The following is a 12,246-nucleotide window of genomic DNA, read 5'->3' as shown; positions in this document are numbered from 1 at the left end:
CCTCTTCCATCTTCTTTTGGAACTGCATGATCCAACTTCATTTGCTGTTGCAAATTGCTCACTCTTCTTGTGTGGTTCTGTAAACCATGAACCCTGAGGAAAGCTTGCTTGCAAATTATGACTTCCATTCCATTTACTTTCACATTGTATGAAAATGTTACAACTCTAGATGAAATTTGCTTTGTAGTCTTTTTTGGATAGCTGTGAAAGACATAAATGTGAAGCAGAACAAGGTAAAGTAAATTTATGAAAAGTGATCCATTCATGTTTTAAAAAAAAGCGAAACGAATCTTCGCTTTTTGGTGCCATTTTCATACAAAACGCCAGGTAAGTATTCTGGGCATTAAAGTTTTCTATCTCCCGAAACAAGTGGAAAATATTTTCTTCTTCTCCGGATAGTTTCGTATAGCACTTACTTGAACAACTACAGGGACTTCCCATAGATGCTGTCTTGTTGGTTTTAGAAGACACATACTGCTGACCGGCATTACGTTAACGTTTTGCCTTAATTTTTTTCTGCTGATCAATATTACGCTTTCTTTTCCTTGAAAAGCTTGATTTCTAGGACGACACTTCATTTGCTCAACTTATTTCAAGCTGTAGTATGAATAGAAAAATAGTCACAGGACTTCTGTGAGATAGGGTCACAAGCCACACAAATCATTACATGCCGCTGAAATGCCATTGATAATAAAAATATTCTTACAAGTTTGTAGCCATGAAAACTATATTATTACCGCAATCAGTGGTCATTAAAATTAGTCTGTAAAGTTTCTTATTTACGCAAAAGACGACGGTCAACCGTGACAGCTATGTTACAAGAAACAAAGTCACAAGCCACTGATCAGTCATCACCAGGAAAAAAATATTTTTGTATACTTACCAAAACATCTTCTGAGCTAGTACTGTTGCTTGATGGACACCAAGACTCATCACCATCACTGTCAAAACGATCAGAATCCTCATTTACACCTAGAATGTGCGAAGCACCTTCAGACGTTCATGAGCATTCAGCCATTTTGATGTGGCTTGTGACTATGTACCTTCTGAAAAACACCCCAGGTGGCAGAGTATAGAACTACACTATGTTATCACCTGCCTCCTGTTGGAGAAAGAACTTCCTCAATCCAAGATGAGAAGGGCATCGTTAAGAACGTGATAGTGTGAATATCTCAATTTCGACTACAGTGTGGCTTATGACTACAGCTCTCTGAACCCTTCAGTTGTTTATTCTTTCAGTCTAGGTTTCATTTTATAACCCTACTATCCAGCAATACTGACAAAGATGTCGTTACGCATAATGTTAAAAACTGAACAAGCAAAGAATTTGAAAATTTCAAAGAAATTAAGTCGATACTAAATATATAAAATAATACATTCATAATTATATGACACTAAAATAAATAAAAAACTAAGATGTCGATTTATAAATCGAGTAAAATTTAAAAATAAATTGATTGCGTAACCAGTCAGGTTTATCTGTTTCAGAACGTAAATAATTAGCAAAACACATGGCAAAAGTGTATTTTTCTATCTAATAACATTTCATCAAACCCGAATTGTAATCAAAGAATATTAGTGTTTCATGCTGTCTGTTCGAAGTCAGAGTTGAATTTTTATGAAAAATTAAAGTTTTGTGTGTTTATTTAATTCCTCTTGGCCAACATGAACTGATATTTGTCCTCGGCTTAACTTTTGAATTTCACTTGCTTGGGATATAATGTTAACACATCTAAAGATGTTGAGCAAATCCAACATACACTGGAGCAGCAAAAATTGCTCTATGCAAATGCCAGGAAAGGTTTCTGTGACATGGGCAGGATCTTTTTCTTTCCCCATCCTTGCGATTCCGAGCTTACACTTCTTCTATAATGACCTCCTGTCGATGGGACATTAAATTATAATCTTCCTTTATTCAAACTCAACATAAGCAAGGCGAAGCAAACGTTTTTGAACTGATATGGAGCAAGTGTGATCATAACACAACCAGAGGACCGTCGCAGGGGGCTCACCACTCTTTGATGAGTTTGTGCTTGGCTACCACAGGGCCCTAGTCGTTGCACCACCTCTTCCCTCTCTGTGCTGTATGTCTATATCCTTCTGCTATTCTTTTTCCCCATCCTTGGGCAACATGTATGGGATGTTTCTGGGAATGTGCTCTGGGGTTTTAATAGCCTGACAGAACAGCCCCTTATCTTGACCTTTGCATAGAACTTAGTGGAAGTACCTTTGTGAACACTGATGGCTTTCAGTCTGATCGTGGTGTCGGGTGTGCCTTCGTCATTGGGACTGACGATTTTCGGTATTGGCTTCTGGAACACTGCTCAGTATTTATAGCAGAGCTCTTCACCCTGTATCAGGCCATGCAGTACATCCAGCGATGCAGGCTTTTCAATTGTGTCATCTGCTCCAATTCTCTCAGTGCCCTTCAGCCTTTGTGTGCTGTACACAGTCTGTCCCTTAGTGCGACAGGTCCAAGAAAGCATCCACTTGCTCACTCTTGAGGGAGACACTGTGATGTTTATGTGGGTTCCTGATCACATCGGTCTGATGGGAAATGGAGGCTGCTTACACTGCTGCCATGGCTGCAGTCCTCCTACCTCAGCCCTCTAGTCCTTTTATTCCTTCCAGTGATCTCTGTGTTACTGTCTATCAGCAGATGGTGTCAGTTCGGCATCACTACTGGTCTTCCCTTCATGGGAACAAGCTCAAGGGAATAAAACCTCTCCTAGTGGTTTGGACAACCCTCTCTTGGCCCTATCGACACGAGGAGATCATTTTAGTTAGTCAAATGTTTTCTATTCCAGTCTTTGATCACAGTATAAAGTCCTTCGACAATGACCGGTTTCAGTCAGTAATGACCAGATCTACATTATAAAAATATACATATAGTGGGCAGTCTATCTTTCAAAATAATACAATATTTCCTATCACGATATACTCTGATACAATCTGGGAATGTACAGATAAAATAAGGTAAGACGTACTTGTTATACACCATGCCCTAATGTGATAAAGCCACAATGGCATCGTCAAAACACACAAATACAGTCAGCAAAGCAGCGACATGTAGAGCTAAAATATCGTGTAAAATAGGTCACATCGTCCACACAGTCATTTTACAACTGGCGTTACTGTACAAACATACTGAAGTGCAGTAACTACCAGAAATATGCTTGCCTAGATGCGTCATAGATGTCGCTGCTGTGGTCTTAGATGTATTCTTCATTTACGTATGATGAAAGTACAGTAGGTAAATTACATATAGAAGACTTTGTATTCGCGACTGTGTCGCAGCTTGTGAAACATTTTAGCTAGGTTGTGTACTGGGCATTGTCGTTTTAGCCATCCCCAATTACTAAGTGGTGATCCCCCGCCACTCTGTGCTCATTGTCATTAACCTTTGACTGTTCGCCATTCCCTGACCGAAAACCTTTTTTTTAACCACTTACGTTCTTATGTATGTTTGCCGTCTGAGTTTCGCCCGTTACAACGAACGGCGCGCCAACTGTCGATGCGTTTTTAAGCCAGGTTCACACAGACGTCTAATGTGGCGCCACAGCTTGTGGCTTGTTGTAATGATATCGTGAGCTTCCGTTCACACAGGATGCGACAAATTCTACATAGATGCAGATCAGAATTTATGAATGTTATAGGGCAGTTTATGGCCTTAGGGCTGTGACATGAGTAAAATGCAAGGAAGACAAACCCAAATGTTGGACCCGAAAATAGATTTCGGACAGTGATAAATCAAGGGAAACGAACACATTCATAAAAGAAATAACACTCAGAGATGAAAGTGCTGCTTGCAATGGAAAACTGACTAACAGCTGGCATGTACTCGTAAATATCATATGCAGACGCACCACTCTTCCAAGATTTCAGAATCTTACTATATCTGTTGATATAGGCATTTCGAATAACTAATGTTTAGTTTAACAGCTGTCACATCGCACTCTGGAGCTATTTCCTGCATATAATCCACAATTTATACAATGCTTGGTCTCACAAATTACGAACTTCATACGACTCGCCTTTTTGGTCACATGTATAAACTTTATTTATTTATTCCTTCGTGGGATATGTCATTGGTTTGTAAATATTGCTCACACACACACACACACACACACACACACACACACACACTCGCGCGCGCGCACGCTGCTGGAGAATATCACAAAAAAATGGTTCAAATGGCTCTGAGCACTATGGGACTTAACTTCTGAGGTCATCAGTCCCCTAGAACTTAGAACTACTTAAACCTAACTAACCTAAGGACATCACATACATCCATGCCCGAGGCAGGATTCAAACCTGCGACCGTAGCGGTCGCGCGGTTCCAGACTGTAGCGCCTAGCACGGCTCGGCCACCCCGGCCGGCAATATCACACATCAGCTGCTATTCTTGTGGTTCTAAAAGCTGTGAAAGTGTACCTGCCGACCACTGTTTTCACTTTTTTCAGAAATAAAACAAAAGCACATCGAAATCGAATGGAGTACAGCAGCAATTACTGCACGATAACGGCGACAGAATGCGCGTGTTTCGCAGTACTGTCGCCAGGGCTCTATGATGGTAGGAAAGTGGAACAACAAAGTACAACCAAGCTGAACATTTTGTGGTATGACAAAAGTTGCGTTTCTTAAGTTGCGCCACTAAAAACTGCGAGTTCACACATCCAGCTGCAATGCGACTGCAGTATGCCACTAGCTGTGGCGGCGCTTTTGTTGAACCTGGCTTTACTTTTTATCCGTCGTAGCAATATGGCGAAGGACATTTAATCTTTAGTGCTGGACCTCTGTTGCATGTACATCGTATTTTGTGGACCTTCCTCCATAAGGAAGTCCTTGTTGTTAGCTCTCTCTCCTCCCATCGATTGGGCTTAACGTGTAGTCGCTTTTAACTCCTTTTCCGTGTTAGTGTCCTAAAGTTCTGGTATGGGCGCGTGTAACCTTAGTTGTTTTTGCGCCCTACAACAAAACAAACCAAATAAGCAGAGGATACCGTAAAATAATGCATTATCTACCTCCGCGTACAACGTTATCTCCAAATACGCAAAGTTTTCCTAATGGAATACCCTGACGTACGTTTGCACGTAGTTACCTGATCTCGATGATGTCATTAAAGGGTCGTGCTGTGGCCGTCTAGCTCGCCTTTGCACCTTCACCAGATTTACTTTATTGTGTATATCTCAGCCGTAAATACGATCATAAATATTATCATTTTCATTTTTTTAGTTGGTCATTAAATAAAGTCTCAAAAGATATTCGTAAGGTTATATAAATGTTTGTGGAAAATTGTCATTCAATTAATATTGTCAGATTCAAAACGTAACGAAACTGCATGCTATTCGCGACGACAAGACCTGTTGTGTAATCACATCTCGATCAGTGAATTCGATTGCTCGATTTGGCGCCATAGCGCGAGAGCGGAAATGCCGATTGGATTGGCTGACAGCTCGAAAATTCTTGTTAGCATCTCATGAATGATCCACAGGCATGACACAGTCTTCTTTCTGCTGGTTTACATTATCTGGTGAAAAGCTTCCTTTGAATAGCGAAATATATTTAGCATTTTGTTGAATATGAGCTTCAAATAGCTAATGGCAAATTCCATATGTCTTGTATTCCTGAACTTAAGCAGACATGTCCCTAAAATGCGAAATACGTTCGCAACAGATAAGTTGATGATGTCACATCAGTACAAAAACAGCCCTGAGGTTCTCACATCTCTGCATTGGTAATGGGTGTATTTTCACTTGAAAGTAGTTCACAAGCTTCAATATTGCAGAAAACATCAGTTCGTCTTATTTCATCTTTTATTACTCTCGCGTACACACTTAGCTTCTCATTTGAAACATTTAATACAAAAATTGCGATTTATATCGTTGTTTATCCACTACTACGGTCGATTTTCATGTCGATCTGAAACACCGTGTTATTTTATTTTTTCTCGCCACAGTTATTCAAAAACACATGATCGGACAGAAGTCGCAAATAAAGAAATTTGATTATTAAATTAATTCGAAGATAGTGTTTAGCCTATCGTGACCAGAAGTTTCATAAGTATCCAAACCAATCTAAAGATGCTTAATCGCGAGGTGACAGGATACTAGCGACAAATTATTGCGCAACATAAAAGTAATATTTGATAAGGTGGAACTTACTGTTACTGCGCCTTAGACTGTTCAGAAAGACGTGAAACTCAATGGTGCTTGAGAAGTGGTCAGTTAGTGGCGTTAGTACCGAGAGGTGTCGTCACTAGTGAAAGTGCCTTGGTGCGGCTGGTTCCGTGCCAGGAATTCTGTTGTGCAAGTTACAGTGCTTGCACGCCAAGCCGCCTATTGTTTTTGACGGTGGCACATGGATGTGTTTGTAAATAAGCCGTCGATGGCGCGACAGGGAAGGCGAGGCCCGCTACCGGCCATCATGCAGTCTTATCACAGTCTCTCTGAAACTCAGGTAGTGGAAAACACGGTTAACCATGATAGCATAAAACTGTATCATCCCGGAACAGACGGCGTCACCATCACAAATCAGTTTACGAGCTTAAAATTAGGATCGCAGAACGACGATAATGTCACAAACGGAAGCAGCTTCCTGCTCATCGACGACCAAGAAAATCTTCAGGTGAGAGTTATGTTGAGTTACGTTATTTAAAAAAGATCTGTTTAAATACAAAACCGAAGAAACCAGTTAGTTTCTGTTAGCAGTGTTTGCGTTGTTTCTTAAGCATATTCCTGGCAATCAATTTGTGAGAGTATCTGTAATTTTGTATCATCCTCTTTTTGTTTTCTCATTTCATCATTTGACCCAGGTAAAAAGAAATGTGTTCATGTGATGTGTCTACAGTAGACTTACAGTTATTCAGGAGGTGTGTGGAAAAGAGAGAGAGAGAGAGAGAGAGAGAGAGAGAGAGAGAGAGAGTGTGTGTGTGTGTGTGTGTGTGTGTGTAAAGAAATCATTATTTATGAAATATAGCACAATGGATAGTTGTTTATCAAACACCTCACAGTGCCACTACTGTCAGATAGTACTTTTTACAATAAGTAGATAGAAATAGAAGTAAAATGACGCTAATTTTTTATATAATGTACAGTAGTGAATGTTTGTATGTCTTCTGTTGCTAATGATAATAGTAGGCTTATATACTATGTTCTATGTACAGGGTGAATCAGAAATGAGGAAAAATGTTCCTAGGAATGACAAGCCTTGAAGAATTTGTCCCCTCTTGTTTTGTTTTGTCTACAGAATATGTAAAAAAAACATAAGCGTTAAATGTAACACTGAAGGTGCATTACATTATGTATCAATGTCCTTGTTTGTATCAGCCAGCAGTTGAAACGTGTGGCATAAAACTCATCAAATTGTGGAGTATCGGTAATTGTAAGACAACTTGTGGGGAACATATTGCCAGCTGTGGCAGAATGAACTGTGTGTGGGGTCTCCTTTACTAATAAATTATTTATGTCCTACCAGAACTGTCCTTACCATATTTGTATGAATGTGAGTAAAACAAAATTTTGTTTGTAGTTCAGTGTGTGACATTTAAGTGTTTGACACTATTCATGAAGTATTTTCCCTCATTTATTGCTGGCCCATTATGCTGCTGCCTCCCTTTTATGTACACCAGTATCATGTACACCCGGATCATTCCACTGCCACTCATACTATTAGTTGATAGTTTCACATTTGTCTTTTTAATTGTGAATAAACTTAAATGAAGTAAATGCTATGCTTCAGTGAAATAACCTTATTACTGATCAGGTTTGCTTAATTTTACTTTGTATTTTGTGTAGTTTACTTGTACCACATCGCAAATAGTATTAAAAAAACAAAACTGGCACTCATGTAACAGAAAAAAAATGTATGAAATCTCTTCTCAAACATAATCAAGTATTTCTGTTCTTGAATAATCTTTAGACATAAAGCTTTTTTTCCCTACACAGTCACAATGAAATACAGATTAATTAAATAGTTTTATTTTAAGTCCATGTGAAATAAACAGAATTGTATAATGTGTGTGTCGCTCGCATAACATAATTGAGAGAATCGAGGGAAATGCAGATATTGTATTTCCCAAATACAACAATTTTTTAGGAAATCTGTCCTTTTTTTAGTTGATCTTCCCCCGTATCACTAGGCTTTGACAACGAATAAATTTCAGTTCATTTTTAAGAAAGGTGGTATGTATTTTTTATATTAGGTGCTTCTTTAAAAACAGATTCTCAGTTCATGAGTTTGTTCCCTTCTGTATCTGTCTCAGAAATTTCAATTGGTTTTACAGAGAATAAAATGTTGCCAACATAACTTTCAAACAGTTCTTTACCCACACAGACTTCCTTTTGTGCTGAATTTGGTAGAGGTTTTCATGCACTGGCTGTGCCTTTACCAATAGAACTTTGTTTCTTGTAAGGAAATAAAGTTTGGCTTTGCTCTGATATATTCATTCCCCCATTTTCCCTACATTCATTTTGCATGGTGTTTGTTTTATTTGTACTTTTTGTAGTTTCCCTCTTCTTAAATTTGTCTCATTTTTCTCATTCACTCAGCAGAAGAGTATGACATATCGTTAGCTGTTAGCTGAGGAAGAAAAACAGTTGCTTAATTTTGTTTTTGTATCAAATTTTCCAATAGAACTCACAGAAATAGTATAGCTAGTGACTGTTATCTCCCTAAGGTTAGTACAGCATCACTCACATTACATAACTGCAGTTTGCCATACCATTTAATAAAGATCATAAAAAGTTAATTATTTACGCAGATCATAAAACATTACAGAAGCGTCCGATTCCACACATCTGCTTTGACCCATGACGTCACCAATATGGAGGAAATGACCATTCTCAATGTCTCCAATATGACACCTATGACGTCATTACATAAACACAACAACATATAAAAACAAGAAACACATCTCCCTCCAAAAATATAATCAAACTAACGGGATCAGCATGGGAAATTGGGAGTTTTTGGGTGGGAACAAACTAAATTTAAATACACAAAATGACGACAAGAAACACAAAATTCCCACATTCCACTACACTCACAATATCCGCAGGAATCTGTCACTTCCCTACACCTACATAGCTCAACAGAAATTGTCGATACCACAAAATAAAAACCAACAACACCCCAAAATTATAACCAGACTGCAGCTCTTGATATCACAAAACCATTCTGGAAACATCCTCCAGGCTGTGGCTAAGCCATGTCTCCGCAATATCCTTTCTTTCAGGAGTGCTAGTTATGCATGGTTCGCAGGAGAGCTTCTGTAAAGTTTGGAAGGTGGGAGATGAGATACTGGCAGAAGTAAAGCTGTGAGGACCGGGCGTGAGTCATGCTTGGGTAGCTCAGTTGGTAGAGCACTTGCCCGCGAAAGGCAAAGGTCCCGAGTTTGAGTGTTGGTCAGGCACACAGTTTTAATCGGCCAGGAAGTTTCATATCGGCGCACACTCCGCTGCAGAGTGAAAATCTCATTCTGGTTCCATGAAGTAGTTTAGAAATTTCCTTATCTCTTAAAGTTTAGAAAAGAATTTCCCTAGCCCATCTACCATCCATTTAGCTCACCACATATCCCACCCACCTTAATTCTGCTTTCAATACAATAATAAGTATGCCTTCCGATCCAGTGTATTCCCTGAGTCACTTGCTTGTTTTTCTGTCTCTCCCTAGAAATTCCCAATAAGAATCTCTTGATTGCTTAATTAGCAACTGTCTGTTTTTGAATGGTTTTTGTACTAATATACCATATATTTAAATTTAAAATTAATTTTTGATGAACTTACTAAGTTTAGTACAACAACTTCAAGCCATTTTTGCTGTTCTCTCCATCCAGTATCTGCAACATTGGTTTTTTGTGGAATTCTGAGATTATTCTGAGGTTTAATATAATAAATTTCCTTGAGAAAGAAAAACTTCTGCCCACAAATTGGCATGGATTTAGAAAACATCATGCATGGGAATTTCCGTTCTTTCCACACAAAGCACAGATGAAGACCAATAGGCAGATTCCATATTCCTAGATTTTCAGAAATCGTGGTACCCCACTGTGGCTGGTTAATGAAGGTTCAAACATACAAGAGTAGGTTCTCAGGTGTGTGAGTGGCTTGTAGACTTCTTAAGCAATATAGCTCACTTTGTTGTACTGGATGGCGTTTGTTCATCAGAAAAAAACGTGTTTTGTGGAGCACTCAAGGGGATTATTATAGGACTGCTCTCATTATTTATGTAAATGATATGACAGACAGGATGAGCAACAATCTAGGACTGTTTGCTGATGACACTGTAATGTGTGGGAACATGTTGATGTCAAGTAGCTCTGTGAGGATACAGGATGACTTAGATAGAATTTCTATTTGGTGTGATGAATGGCAGCTTGTTCTAAATGTGTAAAAATGTAACAAAAAAGAAATCATTTATTGTTCTAATACAGTATGACTAGTTTCGTGCTTGGCACAGCAACATCATTAAGAGATATGAAATGGAATGAACATGTAAGGTCGGTAGTAGGAAAGACGAATTGTCAACTTTGCTTTATTGTGAGAATTCTAGTAAAGTGTAGTTGATCAATAAAGGAGACTACATATAGAACATGTGTGTGACCCATTCGTTAGTACTGCTGGAGTGTTAGGTTTCATCATCAGACCGGATTAAAGGAAGATACCAGAGCAATTCAGAGGCATGCTGCTAGATTTGTTACCTTTGGAATCAGTCAACATGAGAGTATTATGGAAATACTCTATGAACTCAAATGAGAATCCATGGAGGGAAGACGAACTTTCTTTTTGTGAAACAACGGAGAAAATTTAGAGAGCTGCCATCTGCAGCTGAATGTAGAATGATTCTACTGCCGCCAGCATACGTTTCATGCAAGGACCATGAAATCAAGATAAGAGAAATTATGGCTCATACATAGGCGTACAGTCAGTCGTTTTTGCTTCATTCCATGGGTGAGTGGAATAGTAAAGGAAATGACGAGCAATGGTAAAAGATACCTTCCACTGTGCACCATACAGTGGTTTGTGGAGCATGTATGTAAATGTAGATCAAGTCATTGTCTACAGATGCCAAAGTACAAAAATTAGTGACATAGCCGTGGGACTGCATTGTTAATTTGTAATAAAACTTAAATATTTTGGCGATATCATAACATATGATTTCAATGAAAAACACATGTGGTGTAATAGAATAAACAAACTGATGAAACTACAATATATCAACAAAATACATACAACAAAAAAGACCTATGACCAGCTGAAAAATTAAATCACTAAAAACACTTACACAGCCAGAAATAACATTTGAGTGAGACCATTTTCGAAAAACTAACACTGCTGAAATAGACATATTCTTCAAGATAGAAACAATGATAAGCAGAACATGCTTAAGCAAAAAATACCCAAAAATTGGACACTGGAAACTAGTTTCTAATGAAGCAGCGTACATAGAAATGGAACTATTAATGAGTGAAATCAGGAAGAAATGCATCTCAGTTTTTGGGTGTTAAAAACAGAACCACAGTAAACAGAATTATTGGTAGAATGACAGAGAAATTATAAAACTGTAAAGAGAAAATTAGATAGACTGTGGTAACAAGGAAGATATGAGGAAGCTACAAATTGCAGTAGAAGATTTAAGAAACAAATCAGCAAAAAGTAAAGTAACTGAAAAATAAACGAACTAGATTACACATAAAAATCAACATACAAACAATGGGAAGGATGATTTCAGACAGTGAATGAAAATAGGTAACTGCAAAACACTGTGCATAAAACTGGCTTCGATATTCAAGAAAAGATCTTAGTTCCACTTATAAAACTTGTAAGATACACTTTTGATACATTTTCATTTTCAGACACATGACAAGCTTGGTTTTGGAGAATCTTATTTATTTAATGAAAAACATTTTCAGCCTTTTTTAGTGTCCTGTTTTTTTTTCTCTGTTAGTCCAGTCATTGTGCACAACTTCCTCAAGTACAAAACTTCATCAAAGGGTTCCAAGGCCCCATTGGTAATTTGTACTATCTTCATTTCAATGTGTTGATTACACCACTATTTTTTCCTACTGAGAACCACATAAAATAATTATGTCTTCTTTCTTCTCTCCTCTCTTTCTTTCTTCTGCCCATATAGGATTAGACTCTTCCTTTGTTTTATGCTGGAAGCCCATGAAACTTTTTACTTTTGCCCTGAACGTTTTCTTTCTTGTATTTCTTCCTCTGTTATTTCCGTTTTCTGTTTTAATGT

The 12,246-nt window shown here is 38.2% G+C and overlaps 1 protein-coding gene across 1 annotated transcript in view; it reads left to right on the top strand.

Annotated features, from left to right (window-relative positions):
- Positions 1–5,983: 5,983 nt before the first annotated feature.
- LOC124716983 (zinc finger FYVE domain-containing protein 1-like) overlaps positions 5,984–12,246 on the top strand; it is a 100,137-nt gene continuing 93,874 nt past the window's right edge. The window contains exon 1 of the mRNA XM_047243587.1: positions 5,984–6,627. Within this exon, the coding sequence (XP_047099543.1) occupies positions 6,361–6,627 (267 nt within the window). The 5' untranslated portion in view covers positions 5,984–6,360. The remainder of the gene's footprint in view (positions 6,628–12,246) is intronic.

The sequence above is a fragment of the Schistocerca piceifrons genome, chromosome 9 (genome assembly GCF_021461385.2).
Source record: "Schistocerca piceifrons isolate TAMUIC-IGC-003096 chromosome 9, iqSchPice1.1, whole genome shotgun sequence".
Classification (NCBI taxonomy): domain Eukaryota; kingdom Metazoa; phylum Arthropoda; class Insecta; order Orthoptera; family Acrididae; genus Schistocerca; species Schistocerca piceifrons.
Note: the sequence above shows the minus strand (reverse complement) of the source record. Positions and strands in the feature narration are given on the sequence as shown.